The sequence below is a fragment of the Periplaneta americana genome, chromosome 1 (assembly GCF_040183065.1).
Source record: "Periplaneta americana isolate PAMFEO1 chromosome 1, P.americana_PAMFEO1_priV1, whole genome shotgun sequence".
Lineage (NCBI taxonomy): Eukaryota > Metazoa > Arthropoda > Insecta > Blattodea > Blattidae > Periplaneta > Periplaneta americana.
Window position 1 is genome coordinate 212,972,928 of NC_091117.1, and position 12,733 is coordinate 212,985,660.

The 12,733-nt window shown below is 35.9% G+C and overlaps 1 protein-coding gene across 3 annotated transcripts in view; it reads left to right on the forward strand.

Moving 5' to 3' along the window:
- Window positions 1-12,733, forward strand: part of LOC138707915 (probable E3 ubiquitin-protein ligase HERC1) — a 178,360-nt gene that overhangs the window by 12,241 nt on the left and 153,386 nt on the right. For all 3 annotated transcript variants that reach the window (XM_069837981.1, XM_069837962.1, XM_069837972.1), the window contains exons 5-8: window positions 3,601-3,738; window positions 5,499-5,793; window positions 8,747-8,923; window positions 10,517-10,788. In XM_069837981.1, the coding sequence (XP_069694082.1) occupies window positions 3,601-3,738; window positions 5,499-5,793; window positions 8,747-8,923; window positions 10,517-10,788 (882 nt within the window). The remainder of the gene's footprint in view (window positions 1-3,600; window positions 3,739-5,498; window positions 5,794-8,746; window positions 8,924-10,516; window positions 10,789-12,733) is intronic.

A 12,733-nucleotide genomic window follows, 5' to 3' on the forward strand; every position in this document is an offset into this window, starting at 1 on the left:
GCAGCGTTTTTCCAAACGTTGGAGCCACTTCGGTGTGGCACTGCCTACGTCCATATAACACTGTACAAAAGGCTGCTGATTCTAGTTTATATAAGTTTCTTATGGCAGACTTTGAGCTGAATTCAATTTGACTCAGTAGTTAATATTCCACCCGCTAGAGCACAATAATGCAGAAATTTCGCTAGATGGCAGGGTTGTTGGAGACGTTAGGAAGGGAACCATCAACCGCAAACTTGCACGAAAATACAAGTTAAAGTTCTGCGCCAAATGTTAATGTAATGTTGCCAATTCAAAACTAATGCACATAACTTGGATTTGAATGTGTAAAGTATTATCCATTTAACTACAGTATATTGAATGCAGAGATAGTCATGGTTCTTTTTAGAAAGATAAATATTTTTTCATATTATGTAACACTGTTTGTTAATGTTGTGTAATATTTGTTTTATTTTGCGGCAACTAAATATCACTACACTGTTGCTATAGTATTGATGCTTTTGTTAACGATACATGAGATCTGTGCAGGACATGAACATGTGTTATTCAGGCTGCTGCCTTGGATTCATTCACCTGTTAAATAAAGTGCAAACATGTTCGTTTTATTATCTATATCACTGTTTATCGCGTGTGTTTTTGCCAGTAATTTTACTAGGTATAAAAGTTATTTCTATTTGACTAACAGTACTGTGAAAGTTTTGCATTATCTGTATCTGTAAATTTCGTTATTAGTTTCGGAAATGTTATTGTAACTGTTACTAGATGCATTATTAACTGTACACCTGGTAAAATATCTGGTTTAATTAATGTGTTTTATTTAACACATAATGTAGACGTGAGCTGCGATTATCAGTTTCACTAGGGTAATATGCGTACAACCTTTTTTCATTTTTGGCACCACCACCACCAGAATGCCTCATTGGCCGCTACTGCTATTACATCTTATTTTTTCTACTTTGTTTCTTGTTCTGTCCATCAGAAGCCTCTGTGGTCATGTGACATTTTCCTTCAGATACGTCTGCTGTCCCAAACATAAGAGCATTTGACAGAGAAATCTGTTCATGATACAGAATAACGTGGCTTGACAATGAACATTTGGCCAATAATTTTTCTACTAATAATTCTTTCAAAAAGTTAAGGTGTCCACCTACATTCTAGGAAGATGTACAGGAGATGGGGAGGTGCATTTTCCAAGCTTTCATGATCTCGACACTGGAAGAAGGTGATGTGGTCAGCATCACATTTCGACTGCCTTTTTACTCTGAAAAATTCGGATGTCCAATTTTATAGCAGGCTGAGTGAACAACAAGGAAAGTTGCAGACGAGTTTCATTGTCATCCAGACATTCCAAAACCATTACAATAATGAATAATGTATAGGCAGTTTATTACATAAATTTAAAACAGTTTGTGGTATGCTCGACATGAAAGGAAGTTGGCTACCAGTGGATGTGATTGCAAATATATTGGTCAGCCCTGAAAGATCAGTGCATTATGTGGCTCGAAAGAGTAGTATTAGCAGGGAATCTGTTTTCTTAGAATATTGAAATCGGCATGTTTTCACTCCTAAAGAATATAGCATGTACATATGATGCAAGAAAATGTTCCATGGATGAGGCGAACTTACTGCAGCTGAATTATGCAGTGTTTGTGTATTGAGCAGTCCTTCCTTCAGATTGTTTTATTCAACGACGAAAGCCTGTTCTTTGTGGATGGGTGTGCTCATACACAAAATGCACAATGTTAGTCTAAGTAAAGCCCAAGGTGGATGCTGAATGCAATAACCTAGTGTTAAAAAAATTAATGGTACCTATGGTGTGAAATACTAGGTGATATGATTGTGAGAGCTTATTTTCTTTTATAGAAAGATGAACAGCATTTTAATGGATTTCGTATAAGATTTACCACTAAATAAACTAATGAGAATGTGGTTTCAGTTAGATGAAGCCCCAGCACATTATGCTATGACAATTCGTGAGAAATTAAATAACATGTTTGGTATGCACTGGATTGAACAAGGCGAAACTCAGTCATGGCCTCCACGGTCACCAGATCTCACTCTTGAAGCTTTTTTTTTTTCTTTGGGGATATGTGAAACTGTATGTTTTTCTAAATAGGCCCGGTGTCTGTAGATGAATTGAAACAAAAGATCACCTAGGTTATCCAACACATTCTACAAGCAATAATTTTAAGAGTGACAGAGGAATGTCAGGATCGAGTGAGACTCTGTCTTCAAGTAAATGCATCATACTTTGAACATTTGCAGTAGTGCTCTGTGCACTTAAACTGAGGACTGTAATATTTACATGGAAACCTAGTCATGTGTACCTGAGGCTAATACAGACAGCCGAGAGTCGATCACGCGTTCCGCAGAGGGCGGGGCATGCGAGAAGACGGGTGACGCGGCGGAGAAGGTTGCAGTCGTGCGGGTCTGGAGAGGACGGACGTAAGGGGAACGTCTGCATGCCAAGAGGGCAAGGGGAGGTGCACTGCGGCGAGAGGCGAAAAGGAACGCAAAGCTGTAGGTGCTTCGCTGTGCAAGGTGAAGGGGGGGAACGAAACCTCCCGAACAGACGTGCGGAAACAGAAGCTGCGAGTAACAGGTGGAAGACACCAGGAACGGAAACTCCCAGAATCGTACTTTCTGGAAACTATGGTTTAGTAATAAATACAGGACGCGAGGAGAAGAGAGTTCAGTTTTTGGACAGCAAGCCAGTCAGTCTTGTGTAGCAGTGAAGCCAGAGTTCGACTTGAGTGTGTGTCCGCAACTGTGCGAGCGTCCAGGCGAGTGCTGCGTATCCGGAGTCTGTGGTTTGACGTGCGGTGGACCGCAGTTGGGGGACCTGAGTTCGAAGTTCAGTGGACTGTCTCTGCAAGTCTTAGGTACGATATATTGTGAACTTGAGTGACTGAGCTAGAACAACTAGCCAAGGCAAACGAACTGTGAACTGAGAACTAACAGTTTTGTTTTGTAAATAGTGCTTTGTGGACATTAGTTGAGATTAGCAGTACATTGTTGTTCTCAATAATCCAAGTGAATTGTCATTGTCATCTGTGGAGTGCAATAACGAATACTGTGTTGCTGTGTGGAGTGGAAATCCCATTGTTGACGGGAGTGTTTAAATTCAATTATAGAAAGTGATTATTGTTGTGAAATAAAAGTTACATTATTGTTTTTGAATAAAAGCCACACTGAGAACTGTAATATTTACATGGAAACCTAGTCATGTGTACCTGAGGCTAATACATTGTAATAATATGTTGTAAGGTATTTCATGGTAGAATGTGATTACTAAGAGATCAGTTCCAGAGAAAATAGTTTATTATGCCTATAATTGTCATTTCAAAACTATTTTATTTTCCCCATTTGGCAAGTGACTTCTTTGTCACTGTATTTATCCTTTTATTGTGCACTGCATTGCAACCACACTAAAATTTACTAAAATAATTTATTTTTAATTTTCATGGAATATCCTACTTGAGCTGGAATGATCCTGTTGTTAAATTGTAATGGGATTTATTATTTTATATGTTGTATAAAGTAAAACTAGTATTTGTCTCCAGATTTCACTGAAGTAAGCATTTCTAATTTCTGTTTATGTAGCTGGTTAATCTGGCGTGCGACTACACTAGATCATGTCTTGGATCCGAGCGTCGAGAATCACAGAGCACATCAACCTGTGGCAGCACTGTAGCAGAGAAGTGTGATGTCTATGTGTGTGGTAGCAATTCGTCACATCAGGTAATGCAACATGATTAGATATGGATGTCGTAGTACTTTCCATTTACTTTCACTTAATCTTCATAGATCTTGGCAAAATGATCATTATTTCTAGCCAACGACTTCATGAAAGACAATAGCAACTTGCGTCTGAATTTTGTTTCATGGTTCATGTCTTTTTCAACTCTCACTTCTGTTCTTTTTAATTTTCTTAAGTTACTTAAAATTATTTCCCTCGTTCTCATACTTTCAAATCTTACTACAATAGGACTATTTCTTTCTTTCTCTAGTCTGTAAGTCTGTTTAATGTTACCTCTCTCATATCACTATCAAAAATCTCATCATACACATGATGCACACTGTCCTATATGTATTCATTTCGTACTCACGACACACTTCTACCAGGAAGAATAGATTCGCTTTCCTTTCCTTGTCTTCATAATACTTAATTTTCTCGTTCACTTGTCTGTTCTTCCATAGCAGATATTCAATCTTCTCTCTGTTGTCTTTTATTTTTAACTTTCAGCTTTCTAATGTTATATCAGTTTGCTTCTTCGGATTTATTTTTTCATTCTGGTTCTGCAATCCTTCTCTCCCATCTTCACTTCTTTTATCATGCAGTGATTTACCTAGTGGTAGAACTATATCCATTTTCAGCTTTCTATGATGTATCTTCTTTCTTAAATGATTCCAAAGGATAGAAGTACTAGGGTCATTGAAAACAGTACAAAAAAATCTTCTTTCTTAACATTAGTCCTTAGGGCTTGCCCTTTCTACACTGATCACTCAGAGCTCTGCTTACACGTGTCCACACTCTTTCACTTCTTGTTGATGACTGATAATAATGATCGCAATAATACAGTAAAACCTGGATTTTACATTCCCTGATTTCATATTGGAGTGAAATTGGCAAGTTGTAGCCGATTTAAGTGAACACCATATTTTAATGTTTTGGTGGCTACTTCATTCACACATAACCCCCAGAATGTCTGGAGGACCACACCTGCTGTTGATTGACGGGTCCACTGGACCTAGGTGGGAGATCTTGTTGATCACCAGCTTTCCCTCCTTAAGCCACTGGAGGACGATTTTAGTGCCATAGCAGGTCAGCACTAGGAACAGAAAAGTAGAAAGAGGAGGAAGGAAAGGGAAATGAACCCCTAGGCCTCCAATGCTCTAATACCATTGGGGTCGAAGAAAGTAAGAGTTCAGTCAGAGGATTGGATAGGAAAGGGTAAAGAGAGAATTAGGTATTGGATAGAGGAAAATTATACCAAATTCAGTCATTAACTCATCAAGCTGACCAGTGCTAATTGATGAGTAGCCCCTCCCTTTAGTTCCTCTTGTAAAATTATGCTTACTAACAGCTGCACCACGGGAAGGTAGGGATGGGACATTGGGTATTTGTCCAGGTTGGTTCCTTAAAGCCTGCAATGGGAAGGATTAATGGCTCTCCCCCCTGTTTTCGACAAATACTGTTTTGCAGCCAAAAATATCTTTGAAAAATATTGGAGTGCAAGAGGTCAAATGACTTTATTGTCAAATGCCTGGCATTAGAAAACAACAACAACAACATTCCCTGATGTTTTCCTTGTTGCTACGTTAAAACCTATGTAAATTTAAATGTTCTGATTTTAAACTTTCCTTGATTTTGCAGTCATTTTAAGTAGTCTCTTCAAAAACGTAAAATCCAGATTTCACTGTAATAAAAATAATTATGACGACAACTTCAATATCAGGTGTACCTGTAAATTGATAAGGCACTTTTGATTGAATCTCAGGTCGCTGAGGAGAGCCAAGAGAAGATTTTGGTGCCTCGTCTAGCTAGAGCATTCACACAAGTGCAGCAGGTGGAAGCTGGCCAGTATTGTTCTTTCATTATCCATACTAATGGCACTTTGAGCGCATGTGGTAAAGGGAGTTACGGACGTCTTGGGTTAGGAGACTCCAATAACCAACCACAGCCTAAGAGAGTGGTCATTGATGGTACTGTTAAGAAAGTATCTTCATCAAAGGGAAGTGATGGGCATACATTAGCACTTACGGACGATGGGAAGGTCTTCAGCTGGGGAGATGGTAATTATTGGCTTATTGTATTATTTTTTTAATAAATTGCTTACAATCTCTGTTTCTTGTTCAGCCTTGATGTAGGTGACCATTCGTCATGCTAGTATCATTGTTATTTTTTCATATAACTTAATAACATGTTGATTTTGTGGAGATGACCTGCTTAACAGCTGTGTAATATTTAAATATATTGCTCTTTATCCTCATTGCGTATTTCAGTGTTTCTCCCGTCTACCACCGGAGGCACAAGAAGTGTCCATGAAAGTCATAAGAGCGACTTTTTAAAATAGTATAATTTGACTTAGAACAGTGGCGATTTAAGTGTTAATTGATTGATCATATCGTGTGTATATGATGTCGACATATTAGTATTGTAATTTACTATTTTTACTCCATTTGTATTGTATTTTTCCTGGACCAAAAATATGCATTTACACATTTGACTATGGTGGATGGTTCTTGCACCACTGGTAGTGAACAAAAGACGCCTCTTGCACACCTCGTGGTAGAAATGAGAATGAAGAAGCAGGCAAACAAATTACTATACTAAAAGCCAGGTTATGAACCGACGAAACAGGAAGTAGTTGGATGGGCGAGAGGAAAGTGCGGGTTAGAGGGGTAGCCTGTGCAGTGATGACACGTTGAGTGTGGGGGATGGAGGGGAGAACGAGAACGGAGCTTTTCATTGGACCTCGCGTGAAAATGTCGTCTGCTAACGAAAATTTGGCAACGGAATCACGGAGACAGTGTAGCCAGTTCATTTGCAGTACCACGTGCATTACGAGTCGCATTTCGTACCAGCGTCATTAGCTCGTGCTTTCTTAAAAACAGTAATTTTAATTACTAATATTGTAGATAGTGTTATCGAGAACTATAGACAGTAGTTATTTTAAACATATCGGTGACAAACGCTGAACAAGCTTTGAATCTCGCGCCACTATGTGGCAACAGAGCTCAGAAAGAGACCAACAGAACGTTGCTTCCAGTTTAGTCGGTTCATAACCTGGCTTTTAGTATAATAAATTTTGTGTAATGTGCATTCAAACTTTACCTAAGAGTTTTATTGTGTATTTAATTTAAAATCATGTTTCCTTTCTTGGTCTTTCTGAATCCTGTTTCATCATCACATCAGCCTCCACCAGTTTTGAGTCTTTCATTGGCTCATTACAGTCTTAAGCATCTAATTTGTATCTTCAAATAATGTATACAGTAGAACCCCTCTTTTACATTTTTCAAGGGACCAAGATAAAAGTAGTGTAAATTGAGGGAAATGATTTAATGATATAAGATTACAGTAACATACAGATTTCATAGTAACTCACAAAATAAAATTATGCTTTTTTTTTTTTTTTTTGTAAAAAAACTGTGGTAATTTATTTAATTTTTAATTTGTGTTTCGCAATGACTATCCACTTTTCTAGTTAATATTTTGTAGAGTTTCTCGAACATAGTGTCATGATCATCTGGAGCAGAGAGGTACTTTCTCAGTGTTCCCAATGTTGCAACTGCCTCAACATTGCTTTTAATAATGTTGTCGCTATCACTATCGACACTGTCATCAACTATTTCTTGTAACAAATGTTCTTTCACAGTCAGTACGTCCTTATCTATGAATTCTGAAAATAATCCATGAGGCTGAAGGTTTTTTAAGTCTGCATTTTTATGTTAATGAACATTGGTGGAAGGGGTAAAAAAATAATCACCAGTATGTAAATTATGAGAGAACGTGCAGGCATGTAAAGTCGTAGTTATACCTATTATTTCAGACTCCGATTTTGGAGACTAGAATGTAATACATATTTTGTGGCTCGTATTTACCTAATAATATTATTGGTGTTCAATGGAAAATATATACTATAACTTGTGTTATATAAATAGATATAGTCCTTATGGCTGGAAAGTAACTATATGATTTAATCAAAATACCTACCTCTGCATTGCAAATAATAATGTACCGTAGTTCTTCTTTCTGCAAGACATCTGAAAACAGGTGTGATGTTACAGAGGTTCTAGTTGACTATGGTTCAGATTATGCTTGCTGTATTCGATGTTCATTATTCTTGTATCAAAAATATAAAAGATGAAAACAGTTGGTGAAGGATTCAAAAACTTATAATCCAATCCAATGAGATTTAATAATTATCCATAGACAGACAAATTCTCCCCCTTTTTCTTCATTGGCAGAGACATTGATATTAAACTTATTTACCATCTCTTACAGTTCACTTTGTGTGTACGTAATGTTTACAGCATATTGTATAAATAGTGTAAACGTTTTAGGTGCGTTATGTAGAAGTCAAAATAAAACTAAACTATTTTGTGATACTTTTTTTCCAAGAATTATGAATATCAGAATGAGAATTGCAGTGAAATAGAGCATGCAAGGCACAGTTTGCCTACCCATGGTTTAAACCATACATTTTATAAATGAAGTCAAATGTAAAATGATAGAGAATGACTTTTATGCAATACAGGAAATGAAAATTTACCTCATTTGTGTGTATATAAAATTATTTCTTACAGGTATGTCTTAAATAAAATTTAAAAAAAAATTATAAACAGCAATATAATTCACAACATAGTAAAAGAACAGAACTGTTGTGAAGTGCGTAAAATGTCTAATAAGAAAACATTTATCACCATCTTTACATTAATTTTTTTCATTATTTATTATAAATACAGTACCAGTACCTAATTCTGTATTATTTGTGTCTTTGTTTTATGACGAATTTTAGATAAGGGCGCAAATAGCCACAGCAGCTGACGCGCCCTTTTTAAATCCTGCTGCTGCTGCTGCTGCTGACAACGGTTTTTAGTTCTTTTAAGCATTCTGATTATTGTATTATGTCTCTGTTCTGTAAAGAATTTTAGATAAGGGCGCAAGTAGCCATAGTCGCTGGCGCGCCCTTTTTAAACCCCATTAACTAACTAATTACCTAATTCTGTGCCCTATATCTTTTAGGTGATTATGGAAAATTAGGCCATGGAAATTGCACAACTCAGAAACAGCCTCGATTGGTTGGAGGAGCATTATCTGGGAAAGTGGTGAAGTTTATTCACGCTGGCTACAGACATAGTGCTGCCATCACTGAAGACGGTGAACTCTACACTTGGGGTGAAGGGGACCATGGACGGTTAGGTAGTGTACTGCATCATATTGATTCTGTCTTCCGTCACTGTGAAATTACTTTTGTCTTATCTGACAATAGAACATGTACCCAGTAAATGATTCATAATAGTTTTTTTAGGTACATTAAAATATGAAAAAAATAATTGAGTAGCTTAATATCAAAGACGGACATCTGCCGTCTCCATAGTTTTGATCTAGAGGCACTTTTTTGTTTCACAGTGTTCTTTGTAATATTTTAAAACAACTTATTTTGTAAATGTAGTGTTAGAGTTTGCATATGGTTTCACCATAACTGAAAAGAGCATGAAAAATTGTATAAGAATCCACATCTATCTAAATTTCGATCTCAGGGTCAGATGTCCACCTTTGGTATTAAGCTACTCAATTTGTTTCTGAAATTAAAAAAATTATACAGTCTTTGTACATTTCATTATAAACCATTTCGATGAGTAGAACTTTATTTATTTATGGTGAAGAATGGGTAAAACAGAGAAAAATTCTCTCCAGCACTGGGACCCGAACCTGGATTTTCAGCTCTATGTGCTGATGCTTTATCCACTAAGCCACACCGGATTCCAGTTCCGATGCTGGATTGAATCCTCTCAGTTTAAGTTCTACTCTCTGTTTCCGAATCTGGCATCAGAACTGGAATCCAATGTGACTTAGTGGATAAAGCATCAACATGTAGAGCTGAAAACTCAGGTTTGGGTCCAGATGCCGGAGAGAATTTTTCTCCATTCTATCCATTATTCACCATATGGTAATGCAAAATTCCTGCATGGAAATATCATATCGTCACGTGAATGCAAGAACTAGGTAACTCGAAATTTGCGTTTTTAGTTACCTCTTTTATAACATAGCAAAAATCGCACAAAATGTAATCCAGGATCTAGGTAACTGATCGAACGATACCAGCGACATCTATTTTCCAATACAACAAATAGGTAAAAGAAAATGAGACATATTTCTTAGTACAATAAATAAGTAAATAGGCAATGTCACAAAATATGAATAATCAAGTTACCTAGTTCTTGCATTCAGGCGACAATATGTACTTCGGTACATCATAGCAATATATATTTGATTTATTTAACCTTTGAAAATATTAAATTTGGCATGAACCTACTGTATGTTCCAATTGTAACCATGGAATTACCTTTTATTAATCAATATCCATAATTACATCATTTAGTGGATCTCTAATATCTTGAATTAATCTAATTGACAAGTTAACTAATACAAATTTATACATCCTTGCTTCCAATCTGTTTTTGCATATTTGGACTGTAAGAAGTTCCAATTGAAGTTCTTCACACAGTACAAATTTGGAAGATACAAAAATATTGATCCTGTATAGATGTTTGTCGAAGAACTCGTGTCATGTAGTAATTTTGGAGTAATTGATTTTTGTGGACTGTATTTTTCTAATAAATTGCATGATTTTGGAAAAGTTAATTTTACATACATGTTTGCGAACTTATAGTTATTAAAATATTTATACTTGGCTTCATGAGTTGACCCTTCAAAGGAAGAAAGTAAGGGTCAATAGCAATATGTAAAGAGTATACATATAAATAAATGATGAGACTGTTTTGGCTTTAGGTCACGGAGACTATAATGGACGTAACATGCCTACATTAGTTCGAGATCTGAGTGGTGTGGGGTCTGTGGCATGTGGTAGTGCTCATACAATAGCACTGTCTGCAGATGGAAAGACTGTTTGGTCATTTGGATCAGCTGACAATGGCAAACTTGGTCATGGAGATACACAAAAGACTTCAAGGCCGAAAGTAGTGGAAGCATTGCAGGGTTTATATATCAGAAAAGTTGCAGCAGGGAGTCAGTTTTCCTTAGCACTTACCACCAATGGACAGGTAAAGCTATTTTTTACTTCTGTCATACAATGTATTACATAGTGTGTCTAACACACACAAGTCATGTAGGCCACTGGTTAATGTAACCATGAGCTAAAATTGCCACCTAACCTCTGGTTAAGCATTTTTATGGTGCATCAATCTTGGTTAGGACTTAAACAGGAGGTTAACCATGGTAATCTCTAACCGACTATATTTAAGTGATTAAAGGGGATAATTAGTGAAGAGTGTAAAGGTGTAAGTTAGCAAAAGACAGAATAACCCTGCTGTTTTATTGTAATGTTGCTGGTGAAAAAAACCACCCTTAATGATCATCATTGAAACCCAAAAATTTGATCAAATTAAAGTATTTTCTTGCTAATTCATGGAAAGCCTCAACTTCAATCAAGCAGCCACCTGATGAAACGGCCATTTTATGGGGTAACTTCAGGTGACTACTTTGGACAGGTTTTACTATAACTGTTGATTGTATTGTATTGTATTGTATTTATTAACATTCCATGGTATTCATACATTGCTTACAGCTAGAATATGGAACAAGTAAAAAAACTTGATACTATTATAAAGTCTTAATTTATAGTCACAGTCTAGATGAAATATATACAGATGAGATTTACAATATAGTCTACTAGTACAACACATAGTTTTAGTATCAATTTCATGAAGTGTTATTGAATGTCATGAATTCACTTACAGAATAGAAGGCTTGAGAAATTAGATTCTTCTTTAATTTGGCCCTAAATAGTTTTATGTTTTGAGTTTCATTTTTTATATCGATAGGGAGGCTGTTAAAAATTTTCACTGCCATATAACGCACTCCTTTTTGATAGCACGATAGACTTGCCGATGGAGTATGAAAGTCATTTTTTTGACGTGTATTTATGTTATGAACTGTTGAATTAATTACAAAGTTTTCACGATTACATACGAAGATTATTAATGAAAAGATAAACTGACAAGCCATGGGCATTATTTGTAGTTTTTTTTTTTTTAAATAGTCCTACACGATTCCCTAGATTTGACACCTACTATTATTCTAATTACTCTTTTTTGTAATAGAAATATACTGTTACTATCTGTGGAATTTCCCCAGAATATTATTTCAAAACTCATTACCGAGTGGAAGTATGCAAAGTATATTGTTTTTAAGGTATTGATATTTACTATCTTTTGCATAGATCTAATAACAAAACAAGCTGAATTTAGTTTGGGAGTAATTTCTTTAATATGATTTTTCCAATTTAACACATTATCGATTTTTAAGCCAAGACATTTGGTTGTTGTTGTTTTTAATAGGGATCTATTGTTAATTATTGCGTTAGAAATTTGCGACGTTGAATTTGGACAGGATTTAAATTGAATTATGTTAGTTTTGTTACAATTTAATACCAGTTTATTGACTGAGAACCAGTCACATATTTTGAAGAGAATTTCCTCTGTTGAAGATTGGAATGTGTTGGAATTATTGGCTGTAATTACTATACTTGTGTCATCTTCAAATAATATGGGATGACCTACATCTTTTATTAGGGGGGCAAGATCATTTATAAACACTAGAAAAAGTAGGGGACCTAATATTGATCCTTGAATGGTGCACAGAAATTACATTTGATTCACATCGCCACTAACTGACAAGTTAACTAAACTTAAGATTAGTGATTCCACTTAAATTTCGTGATGTAGGACTATTTATGTCTTCGTTATGATCGTCATGACTATGCTTAATCGAGTTAATCATTTTATGCATTGCTGCTATTCAGAACACTAGTGACGTAGTAAATTGTGCCACATTACACACATCTGCGATTTTGAAAGTGGTCTTGAGGAACATTTACCAAAAGTCTTGATGAAACTCCTAATAATGCACTTTTGTGTGTGCGTACGTGCATGTGATTTATTTTTAAAGTGGTTTGAAGTTAACATTGTTTGCATGTTATTTTTGCAG